Source organism: Cyrtonyx montezumae, unplaced genomic scaffold (genome assembly GCF_038088225.1).
Source record: "Cyrtonyx montezumae isolate F1298 unplaced genomic scaffold, pur_monq_1.0 scaffold_8, whole genome shotgun sequence".
Lineage (NCBI taxonomy): Eukaryota > Metazoa > Chordata > Aves > Galliformes > Odontophoridae > Cyrtonyx > Cyrtonyx montezumae.
Window position 1 is genome coordinate 86,075,799 of NW_027072089.1, and position 12,062 is coordinate 86,087,860.

At 38.6% G+C, this 12,062-nt stretch overlaps 1 protein-coding gene across 1 annotated transcript in view; it reads left to right on the top strand.

Moving 5' to 3' along the window:
- CDKAL1 (CDK5 regulatory subunit associated protein 1 like 1) overlaps positions 1–12,062 on the top strand; it is a 335,413-nt gene that overhangs the window by 484 nt on the left and 322,867 nt on the right. Inside the window, exons 2-3 of the mRNA XM_065752679.1 lie at positions 1,870–2,036; positions 4,893–5,005. Of these exons, the coding sequence (XP_065608751.1) occupies positions 1,870–2,036; positions 4,893–5,005 (280 nt within the window). The remainder of the gene's footprint in view (positions 1–1,869; positions 2,037–4,892; positions 5,006–12,062) is intronic.

The following is a 12,062-nucleotide window of genomic DNA, read 5'->3' on the forward strand; positions in this document are numbered from 1 at the left end:
AATCTACCCTCAGTGTTGTTTGCACCAGAACAATACATTTGTAGCAAAGGCTTAGGAGTTGTTTTTTAAATCCCGTTACTTTTTGAGGAACCAAATAATTACCTCCCATCTCTTTCTGTGTTCCTCTAACACCCTTTAAAAGGCATGTAACTGTCTTCACTTGCATTTCAGTATAACATCTTAAAGAATGTTTTATTTGTTAGATGAAATCATGTTTTCCCTCTATTTATGCTTTATTTCTGGACAAAATAGTGATAGGAGATTTAGTAAGATCCTATTTACATTCAGTTTTAGTGTTTGATATTGAAGCAGAGAAGTTCAACTTATTCCTTTTAAAAGTAAGAAAACCCGGAGATATAGTCTGTATGTGCCTGGTTGAGAAGACGGAGTGAATTTGGAAGCCAGTTAATTTCTGAAGTTAGGTTTTATCTAAACAGAAACTTCTATATTATTGACCCCATTTCCATTCTGTCTTCTTGTTTAAATGTCTGCTATGGAAAATGCTTGTAGAGACGAGCAGTAACTTATTTCTTCAGTTGGATGTCTGTAGTTTAACTGTCATACTGATTCAGTGATGTTAACCCAGGAAAATTCTACAGTCTTACTGTTGTTCTGCATGGGAATTCTACTGATAAGTTTTTACAGTTGTTACTCATTCCAGTATTCATTATTGCTGGACTTTTCACAACTTCCTTTTTTTTTAATATACTTAGATGCATTCATGTGAAGATTCTGAGAATTTTGTTCTACAAGAGTGCTAAATAATAAGTATCTTAGTGTCAATTGCATTCTGTTTGTGATACCAGTATACTATTTCTCAAGTTAAACATAGAGGTTTAGTGGTTTGGGTTGTGTGAATTTTTCTTGAGAAGTGTATTTTGCAAGATAAAAGCACTCATACTGAAAAAATACACCAATCTTTTACATCTTGAATCATTCAACTCTAGAGCTTGGATGCATCTTGTAGATAAGTTCATAAGTTCATAAGGTTCGAAAGGACCTACAAGATCATCTAGTCCAACCATCCTCCTATCACTATCCCTACCCAACTACTAAATCAAATCCTTTAGCACCTCATCTAAACGCTTCTTGAACAGCGCTAGGGATGGTGCCTCAACCACCTCCCTAGGCAGGCCATTCCAGTGCCTGACCACTCCTTCCGAAAAAAAAATGTTTCCTCAGGTGATCACTAACTTGAATTTTCAGTTCCCCAAATCCGTTTTTAAAGAAATGAAAGCCTTGCTTGTCTTGTTTCTCACTGTCTACTGGAACAGTTTTTTCACTGTGAACTGTGTGAAATGCCTTTGTGTAATTTCGTTAGTGAACTGATTTCTTGAGACACATACTAGACCATAGTGCTGAATGAATGAATTCAAATGTAAGGCCTGGGGGGTTAGGATTTTTAGGAGTAGTTCATTTGTTTTGTATTTTCATGCACTGTGACAACATACTGAATTACTGTACACCTATTTTCAGCACCCACATGAAAGGCCCACTGCAGTTTATGGTGCAGGCACGCAACACTGTGTCTGCAGTTCCTCTCATATGATGCGAGTAAGGTACCTCTCTCAAATAACACGAGCATCATTGCATTATGATGTCTGATGTGATTAAGAACACTAGTATCTTGGATATCTGATGTCAGAGAAGCTTCAGGGTTGTTGAAGGATCTTTGGAGAAGATAGCATCAGAAAATAATGTGGGATAATGGATTGTCTGTGTGTGCTGAATATCCCTCACATGTATGCTGTATTGCAGATATCAGCAGCGATAGTTCTGTTCTGTGTGTGGATGTGTACAGTAGATGCTAGTACCTGGCTTTGTGTTCAGAAGCTTGCTAATGCCAGTCTTTTCTAATGTTTCTCAAAGATGCCTGCTGCCTGTGATTCAGTGCTTGACGACATTGAAGATATTGTGTCAGCACAAGATTTGAAGGCCAGTGATTGGCGATTGGTAAGAAAGAATGTTTTTCCGAAAGTGCGAAAGCGCAGTTCACAGCATGGAACTCAGACAGACGATGATCCCCCACGTGACAGGTAAACCCTACCTTTAGATCTGTCTTGCTTATTTCTTCACTGTCAAATTATAAAAATAAGATGGAAATTACCATTATCTCAAAATACAAAATCTGAGTAATGAATGACATTTGGAAAACGTAGTGGTAATGAATAATAAACCCCTAAGCGGATATCTTTCCTTAGGTAAGTGTTCCATAGAGATCACTCTTGGGTTGGTGCAGTCCCAGGTGTGTGTGCAGACTGGTCATTGGGATCAGGCCTACAGAGGAGGACTTGGCCTTCTGTGCTGCATGTGCACATCCAACTGCAACCTGAGCTGCATCAGAAGAGCGGCAGCCAGCAGGGAGAGGGAAGTGATAGTCTGGAATGCTGGGTCCAAGCCTGGGGTTTCCAGCACAATAAGGATACAGACCTCTTGGAATGGGTCCAGAGGATGGCCACGAAGATGGTCATAGGGCTGAAGCGTCTCTCCTATGGAGGAAGTCTGAGGGATCTGAGCTTTTTTAGCCTGGAGAAAAGAACACTCTGAGGAGACCTCACTGTGGCCTTCTGGTACTGCAAGAGAGCTCATAAGAAGAAGAGAGAATGACTTTTTACTCAGTGTGATAGTGATGGGACAGTGGGGAATGGCTTTCAACTAAAATAAGGGAAATGTAGCTTAGATATTGGTAATAAATTCCTTATTTAAAGGGTGGTGAGGCACTGGAACAGATTGTTTAGAGAAGCTGTGGATGCCCCATCTCTTGAGAATTTCATGGCCAGGTTGGTTAGGGCCCTGTGCAGCCTGATCTGGTGAGTGGCAGCCCTGCCCATTGTAGGGGAGTAGAACTAGATGATCTCTAAGGTTCCTTTCAACCTAAGCTTTTCTATGATCTTTTATGATGGAGATACTGATTAATGAAGTAATCATCCTGGAAAAAAATGGGTCTTGTTACTTAAGCGTTACTGAAAATGTGATTGTCTGCTTCATTTTAATTACTAAAATTGTTCTGAAGAGCTCAGCTTTTCAGTCCTGGAATAGTCTTTTGACATCTTGCATGGGAAATATACACAAAATTATGAGAATGATGACAAACTGATGCTTAATAAGTCAGAATGAGATTAAATTTATTAGCTACTGACTGTAATGAGAATGTACATAAATGTATTAGCAATTGCTGAGAGTTATTTGTTACATTTGTTGTGTTCAGCATCCTTGATCCCCCTGTTTTCTCAAGGGGAAGAGCATAGTAAAAGTGGGTCTACTTCTGTTAAATTAAAACCAGACAAACAAATCCCAAACCACAGAATTTCTTAAAGATATTTTCTGTCCTGTGCTTTGGATTTTTTCTTTGAATATAGGATTCCTGTTTGCATATGAGACTTGAGTTAGTTGCAGACAGTCTAATAATGTTTTCATATGCATGAAATTTCCTGTGATTCTGCTTTTATTGTGTATAAGTGTTACCCGGAGTAGCACAGTACCTGTAGAGAAGGAGCTTACTTGAGAACTCACTTGTATGAGAAGATTTCCCTTCAGAGCAGTTAGTTGTAGTCCCAGTTGCAAAGCATGTTCCTTCTTTATCTGATCCACTGAGAAAATTGCAAAATCTAAAGAAAGTAACCTGCATCACACAAACTGTCATAGCACAAGAGACTTTCTTTCATGTTGTTCTCTTCTATTTAAAAACAAAAAACATCTCCCCCCCCACCCAAAAGCAAAAAAATAACAAAAAAACCCACCCAACCCTTTAAAAATAAACCAATAGAAAAAACTGAACAAAATGCTTGTGGGCAATGAAATGGTGCCAGGAACTGTTGCTCAGATTTGCTCCAGAACTGGCTTAGCGTCCTGACATAGGTCAGTGGTTTCTCTGTTCCAAAGAAGAATTAGAGAGCAGTCACTTTTACTTAAGTGATACAGTCAAGGATTTGGCCTTAATGTGGCTAGAAATTCTACCACTATTTTGAGACTGTTAGCTTATCATATGTGTCAGTTTTATTCAAGTGCATTTGGTCTTCTGAGGTTAAGTTTGTTTGTCCTGAGATTGACTTTTAAGTCAGTTTTGCCTTTAAAAGTCCAGACTTTAGTCTGGGAAGAGAGAGGCAATCTGTGGAATGAATGAAGACAAACCTCAAACTGTATTTTGTTGAAGACTTCAGTGTGTTCAGAAGAAATGCTAGTCTTGCTTAAAAAATAAAATAAAATCTTGCATCCATTCTGTGATTAACAGCTTATTCAAGCTCATATTTAAACAAAACCGAACCATTGAAAATTCTTTCTGGTGCTCTCGTGGTTTGACCCTGGCCCACAGCTACGTACCCACCCAACTGCTGGCTCATCCTCCCCCAGCAGTCTAGTGGTGAGGATCAGAAGAGCAAGAGCAAGAAAATGTATGGCTTGAGATGGAGTTGGTTTAATGACAGGTGATGGGGAGGTGTGGAGCCTTCCACAGAAGACTGATGCCTAGACAGTGTCAGAACAGTGGTTAATTTGGAAGACCAGATTCTCAGTTTATTTGTTTTTGCTGCTGCTGATGTCATATGGTATGGAAAACCCTACTTAAAATGGAATGCATGGTGGGAAGCAGAAGCCTTTGATGCTGGACGAACACTGTTCAGCAGTAGCTAAAGCACAAAGGTGTGATCATGTTGTAGTCACGCATCCAAAGCACAGCAGCATATGGTTGCTGTGAAGACAGTTAACTCCATCCCAGTCAGATGCAGTGCTCTATTACTCTAATAATAATTATGCTGCCCTTATCCTCCTGTTCTGCATTGGATACTTATGCTATGTGTTTAGAGATCTGCTATTAACTTAATGTGCTTAGCAGTTCTGAAGTGAAAGCTTGTTTGTTTTTTAACGTGCCTTTTTGATTCATTTCTATGTAACAGTGTGATTCCTGGTATTCAGAAAATTTGGATTCGTACATGGGGATGTTCTCACAATAATTCGGATGGTGAATATATGGCGGGACAGCTAGCTGCATATGGATACAAAATTACAGGTAATAATATCAGCAAAGTCACATAGTCCAGATTTTGGGATGAGCATTCAGAGCTGTCAATTTGTTATGTGTTTTCAGTCGTTTAGCAAAATGCATATTCGCCACTGGAGTAGAGTTGAGACGTTCTGTGTGAATGATCCTTTGTAGGTATGATCAGTGTGATGGAAGTGGAATGATACAGGACTGGATCCTGTAGATTTGAAAGAGATGAAAATGCAATTTCTTTTTTTTTTCTGGGAAGCTGTAAAGTACTTTGTCTCGTTTACACTCCAATCTAAAACTAAGCTGGAAAAAAAAAAAGCCAGAACAAAAGAAGAACTGAACTTGTGGTTGCACTGCCCGCTGTTCATCTCTTTAATGCAAAAAATGTTAAAAGAAGAGCTCTTTAAAGCTGAAAGCACACTGCTGTCATGTTTCAGTGCCAAATTATTTTCCAAGTACATCCGTATAGTGTATGACTACATAAAATTGGAATATGAGTGTAAATTTTATCCATTGCTGCAGGATTTTTTTGTCTTGCATTTAAACTGCCTACTTTAACTGAAAGGCTGTGTAGTTTTTTCCTTACAGATGTTTTACTGGAAGTATTTTATTTCTGGCTTTACAAAATATGTGTTTCTTCTTCTGGTATAATTATGACATCCTTGAACTTTGTTTTTTCTTTCACTATTTATCTTAGTAGAAATTGGAACCTGAGTTATAACGCAGAACTATTTTGGGGAAACAGTGTGATTATTTTAATTAGTAGTTCAGCTTTGAATTGGGTATGCTTTTCTTACAGACAAGTGGAGTGCTCATTCAGAAATCCTTACTTGTTGCAGCTATGTTTTTATGACTACAAGTGAGGCATCAGCTTGGTTTTATGACTTTCATTTTTAACTTGTCTTTACCTTACTTTTCCTAATGTACAGTGTTCCAGAAGCTGTTTCTGTTTTCTCAGTTTTTTTAATGTTTGACTAGTTGTTTTGTGCTTTTGTAATTTTATTGGCAGCAACATAGAAAAAGCAAAAGATGAAACTTCTTAAAAAAAAAAAAAAGTTACTTTTTCTTTTTAGAAAACAAAGTGTTTTTAACTTTGGAATATAAATGAATTTACCTTTAGTTTTCTTCTTCAGATTCTAAAAACTTAATAGAAGCAGCACTAGCTGTGACAGGAATATTGCTTGAGTAATTGCAGTATTTGATGTGAGATTTGATTTAATAATGATCGGAAACTAACGGTGTTATTAATTTCTGTGTTTAAATATATGAACATATTTTAAAAACTGCTGAAGTGAGGTAGGTAAATAGTGGATTTTTTTTGTGAAATGACATAACTTCTTTTTAATTGGATTAACTTAAGGAGCTCAGGAAATTGCATTTTTGTTCAATAGAGTGAAAGTACTGTTTACTAATTCTGGCAGAAGTGAATTTTTACAAATCCATTGGTTGAACATTCCCCTTCATAGGCTTGTAGTGAAGCTGGAACCGAGTACAAGTATTTCAGGTGTGGTAGGTGTATCTAAGAATGAGGTAGTGAAGAGGGCAACTGCCTTTCTGCTCAACACAGTGATGCTTCTGTCGAGAAGTGTGTACGAAGCTGTTGGTTTTATTGCTTCTTGGGTTGCTGATGATGTCTCATGGTTTCACACTGGAGCTAATGCTGTTTGATGATTTTACTGGTCGTGGGAGTTGTGTAATGTGATTTCAACAAGCTAGTAGACTATGTCAAAATGTGGTAAATGTTTGATAGGCTGAAAACTGGTGCTTCTGTTCATGTTCTCCCTGGTAGACTGGAGAAAAGGGGTTAATAGAAACCTTATTGTCTTTAGTAAAGGCAAATGGGGAATCATAGGGTTGAAGTAGCCCTGCCAAGTGTTAAAGGTGGGAGTGAGCTGAGCAGTTTGTCAGATCAAGGTAGACAAGAAGCTGAATATGAGTCAGCAATGTGCCCTTACTGCTTCAAAACAGTCTGTTTTGTCCTGTTAGCAGAAAGTGACCCATCAGATCCACTTGGTATTTATGAGAACATTTGGAGTTCTGTGCCCCGTGCTCCAGCTTGGGACTGATTTGGACACCAGTACAAGGGCCCAAAAGCATGCAGCGTATGAGGAGAGAGACTGAAAGGACTGGTTTTTAGAGCCTTAATAAGCAAAGGCTAATGAGAGGTACTACTTGGAGACAGCAATAGGGAAGATACATAGAGGAAGCAGGGTCAGTCACTTGTCTAAGATATGCAGTGAAGCAAAAGGCTATTGTCTTGCACTTGACAAAGTGACGGTTAAGATTTTAGCACCTGGTGTGTAACTTACTGATCAGGATCTCCTATTACGTTTTTTGTACTTCATGTTGTCAAAAATAAGATAGAATGTTACAAAGAAGAGAATCAATCTCTTTTTGTCATTAGGTAGTCAGTAACTGTTACTTAATTACAATAGATGTTTGCATATTTCGATCACATTGAACTTTATTATGTTTGAACAACGAACATATATAACTTTAAAATGAAACCTTATTTTGCAGGGGCTGATTTCTGAATTGATGCTTCTTGCTATTGCTAGAATTTGTTAGTTTAATGAGAAACTGTTATAAACTTGAGGAAAATATGGAAATATTTACCAACACAGAAGAGCATCTTGAAGAGCTTTATTTAAATAAGAATTGATTAGCCTGTTTCTTACTTATTCCTGAGCTTTTGAGTCAACACTTCAAGAGCTGAAGAGATTCTGGAATAACGTTCAGGTTCTAGGAAATAAAATGTTACACTTACTTGCAGTTTCTTGTTTCTTTGTGAGGAAAATGATCGATCATAATTTCAGTGTCATCTATGCAATTGCAAGAATGGAAAGATATTAGAAAGCAGTATCAGACAGACTTCTGTAACAATGCAATTTACTTTGTAAGTTCACTAAAATGTTTTCTAATTAGAGATGTAACTTTCTGGCTTGTGAAAATCTTTGCCCAATACTATTCCTTAACCTTGTTTGTTGTCTGAATTCTACCCTATTACTGGTTTAAATTCTATTCAGGAGATGCTGTTTTTTTTTTTTTTTTTTTCTCTTAGTTTTGTTTTGGAAATGTTCTCACTCTACAAGCACTTACAGTTGCTTTCAGGAGTGTCTGTTTCCAAAGGTGAAAACTGAGGGCTGTGCTGCAATTTTTGTCAGCGAAAATTATCTTTGTAATGGGAGAGAGTGCAGTGTGAATCTGCGATACAAAGCTTTTGCAGTAACAGCAGCATTAGTGAAAAACTGGGAGCTGTATCAGCACTGCAAAAGGCAAAGGGAAGCCAGAGAAGAGCTGAACTTATTTTTGTGTCTGTCTTTAAGGTGTGAAGGTGGGTGGTGTTCTGAATAAATCCTTTATAGCATCATATGAGAACACAAAGCTCCTTTCTGTTAGTCTGAGCAGCAACAGAAAAAGTGTTGACCTGCTGCTATTAGCCTGGGGCTGTGCCGTGGTAGTTGCTAGTTCTGGAAATAGTACACCTTGAGGTAGCTTTGCCTGTTCTGAAACTGGTTTTGGTTTCTTGGCATGGTGACTCAGTATAGTTCAGATATGCCAGCATATCTACTAGTGTGCTCCCTTTGAGGTAGGCCCTGAAGAAAGAAACCCTGAAATGGGTGAGCTGAGGGCACCGCTCTATCTGGAAAGAGGTGATTGTTAGGGAAGGGAATTCAGTATGTGTACCTCTTAACAGCACTTTCTGCAAACTGCTGGCTGAGCAGCTGAGAAATGATTAATTTCTTTTCTGAAGTAGAAAGTCATATTAACACTTGCTGACATCTGTTTTCTCTTTCTGTGGAATGAATGATTTTTTGGCCTAACATGCATGAATACGCTTCAGTGGATCAAGTAGATAGGCTGATCCATCCTAATTGCTAAGAGCTGAGGAGGAAAAACTACTAATACATTAAAAATATCAGAAGAATGAACGGTGAGAAAGAAGAAAAAATGTTTATTGATAATAAACAATAACAATAACTACCCATCCTTACTACATGGTTTTTAAGAAATGAGTGCTTGTGTGGCACGTTTGCCTCCTGTAGTGTGTGATTTCAGAAGTACAAAAGGAGTGGAATTTTGTTTTTAATTCAGTGAAATTTGCTTTCATTTAGCGTAGAGAAGCTAGGTTAATAAGACGTTCTGCTTCATTTATGCAACTTTTCCTTAGTCTTTGTTAAGGTGCCCTTTTTTACTACCTTGGACAACTTATTGGTGAGTTTGTTTGATGGAGTGATACTGTTCTTCAGAACTGTGTATTCTGAGGCATTGAATATATTCATTGTATTTCATGAGCCATACTTTATAATACTTGGATTGTTCACCCTTGAGTTTTAGATGACAGCATACATATACAGCAAAGCATGCTGCATCATCCACTTTGTTCATCCAAGTGGAAAATAAAGAAAATGACTAAGACTGTTCAGGTATTGTCTCTTGATAAAGTGTAATTCAGAACTTGATGCTTTATTTTATTTTTAAATGTTGTTTTAGAATTGATGTTCCATTGCAGAGTAAAGTTTTAGTCATTTTTAACTTTTTTATAGGTACATAGTTAATATGTAATCTGTTATTGAACAAATTACTGTATTGTATATGGTTGTTAACTTAAAATAAGCTTTCTGTGGCCTGTGTAGGGATTGATGAGGTATTCTGACTGAGGTGTCTGCAGGCTGCTGGTATATGCATTCAGGTAAGAATCAGCAGGTGGTCTTTCTTTTTGCACCCTGCTGATAACACTTCTCTGCCCCTTTGCAAGACTTATGTAAAACAAACCAGAAACTGCTAGTTAGTTTTGATGTTTTATGAACCATCCTTGTTGTGAGATAGCTTAAAACCAAACAAACTAGAATTAAGAGACAAGTGTTGATTAGCTGCTAATTATGTGCTTGTTGTGCAGCCTTATCAATCGGAATTCAAGTTTAGTCTTGGCTTTTAGATTGTACTTTTCAAGTAGCAGTTTGCAGTGCCAATTTAGGAGAAAAGTCTTTTGGGGAGGTTGCACAAAATATCCCAAACAACCTTTCTGGAGATGAGAGGCACTTCAGTTTTCCCTTAGAACTCTGTAGTCGTTAAACTGTCATTTCTCTGTGAAGTAGCCCAGCAATGCAGAGAAGTGAACTGAGATGTAAATCCTGTGTTTCATACCCTTGCTGAAGTATTGGCCTACAGTTTCTAGCGTCACAAATCCTGCTGGATTTTTGCATCACTCAATTACCTTATGCCTGTTCCATTGCTCATGTGGCAGATGTTCTTTTTCAGATTCAAACTGGCTGATAATTGGATGCTAAGGGCTTCTGGTTGTTGATACACATTGGGTATCTATTGCTGAATTGAGATAACACTGTGTAGTTGCAACTGTTGTCTGTTTTCAGAGATTTTGAACGGTGGATGTAGTAGTTTTTGTTTTACCTACTTTTTCACTGCTGTTAAAATAATTGTTAAAAAATATCAGAGTACCATCTTCCAAGAAGAAAGAGAATGAGAAACTTTTGTACTGAGATGGTTAAGGGGGATGAGGAGAGATGATGAATTGTCACCTTTTAATTTTTAGAATCATGGCATAGAAAAGATGGGATTACATGAGTGTGGTTATCCCAGATGCCTTGGCAAGAATATGGATATTGCCTGCTGCAGTGGAAAATGTTCTGTAAGGCAACAGGAGTGACACTGGATCTGCTTGGGTGCCCTAGTGTGTTTTGGGCTTAATACAACATGACGCAGTGGTTCTCATCTGCAACAGTCTGTGTTCCATAAGACCTTGTAAACTAATCTGTAGTTATGGTTTTGGCAGCTGTATATTACTGGTACCGTGTTCCTTGTAAAACTTGGTAGCATGCACGTGGCTAAAGTTCTTAGTGATAACTTGTGGTTGGTAGCATCATGCAAGATACATAACCTTGTGGTGATTTTTTCCTACCTCAGCTTCCTCTGTATCAACTCCTCTTTCCAGTTAGGCAGGTTTCTGTTGTGTGGGATATATAGCCGGAGGGTGTTGTTTCTGTTAGAACAGAACTCAAACTGGGAAGTGTTGGCCCTGTTTAGGAGTGGAGAAGAAATCTAGACTTTTTCTCCTCCCCTAATGGCTTCACTGTCACTGCCGTTACCAATTCCTCCATCACTTGATGAGATCAAGTACGTATTGTTTTCCTTATCTCATTTAAAATTGAAATGATTCATCTGTTTCACAGTCCATCAAAATTGATTAAATTTTTTCTTTCATAACACAGAGCTGGCAACTGAAAGTTGAGAGCAGGCCTAAGTAAATTCTGTGAGCACAGTATGTTCACTGACAGTTGTATAAAGATCATATTAAATTTGAGAATGCTTAGGGTTAATTGTAATGGCTAAAATATTGCCCATGTGCTGTGCAATAGAGTTTAGTTCTGGAAGTGCTAACTTTTTGTAATACAGAAGGGTGAATTTGGAATGAATTATGGAAGGTGTGGCAGAAATGCTAAGTCATGGGCTGAAACAGTGATTGAGCACCTGGTGAGAAGGCAGTGCCAACCTGGGGGACTTCAGGTGCATACAGTGCATCTGAGTGACTGAAAGGGGTGTAGCCAGGATCCACCCCTTCCCAGACTTCATTTAAGGGTTGGCAGTGGAGGAAGGGGTATCTTGCTGGATATCCCTGCCTGCTGGAGGCTTTCCGAAGGAGCGCAGTTTCTCTTCGTTTGTTTCTGTGTTCATGGCTGCTGCTTTTGTGCTTGTTCTCCAAGCTCATTTGTCTTGAGCATCTCCAGAGAAGGGGACTCCACCACCTCTCTGTGCAGCCTGTGCCAGTGCTCTGTCACCCTTGCTGTGAAGAAGTTCCCATGAACATTTGTGTGGAACTTCCTATGCCTCAGATTGTGGCCATTTCCCTTCATTCTATGGCCACACATTGCAGAGAAGAGTTCAGCCTCGTCCCTTTGCCTCCCGCTCCTTAGATGTTTATAGATGTGGGTCAGAACCCCTGTGAGTCTTCTTTTCTCAAGGCTGAACAGACCCAGGTCACTCAGTCTTTCCTCATAAGAGAGGTGCTCTAAGCCTTTTATCATTTTTGTAGTCCTCTGCTGGACTTTTTCAAGGG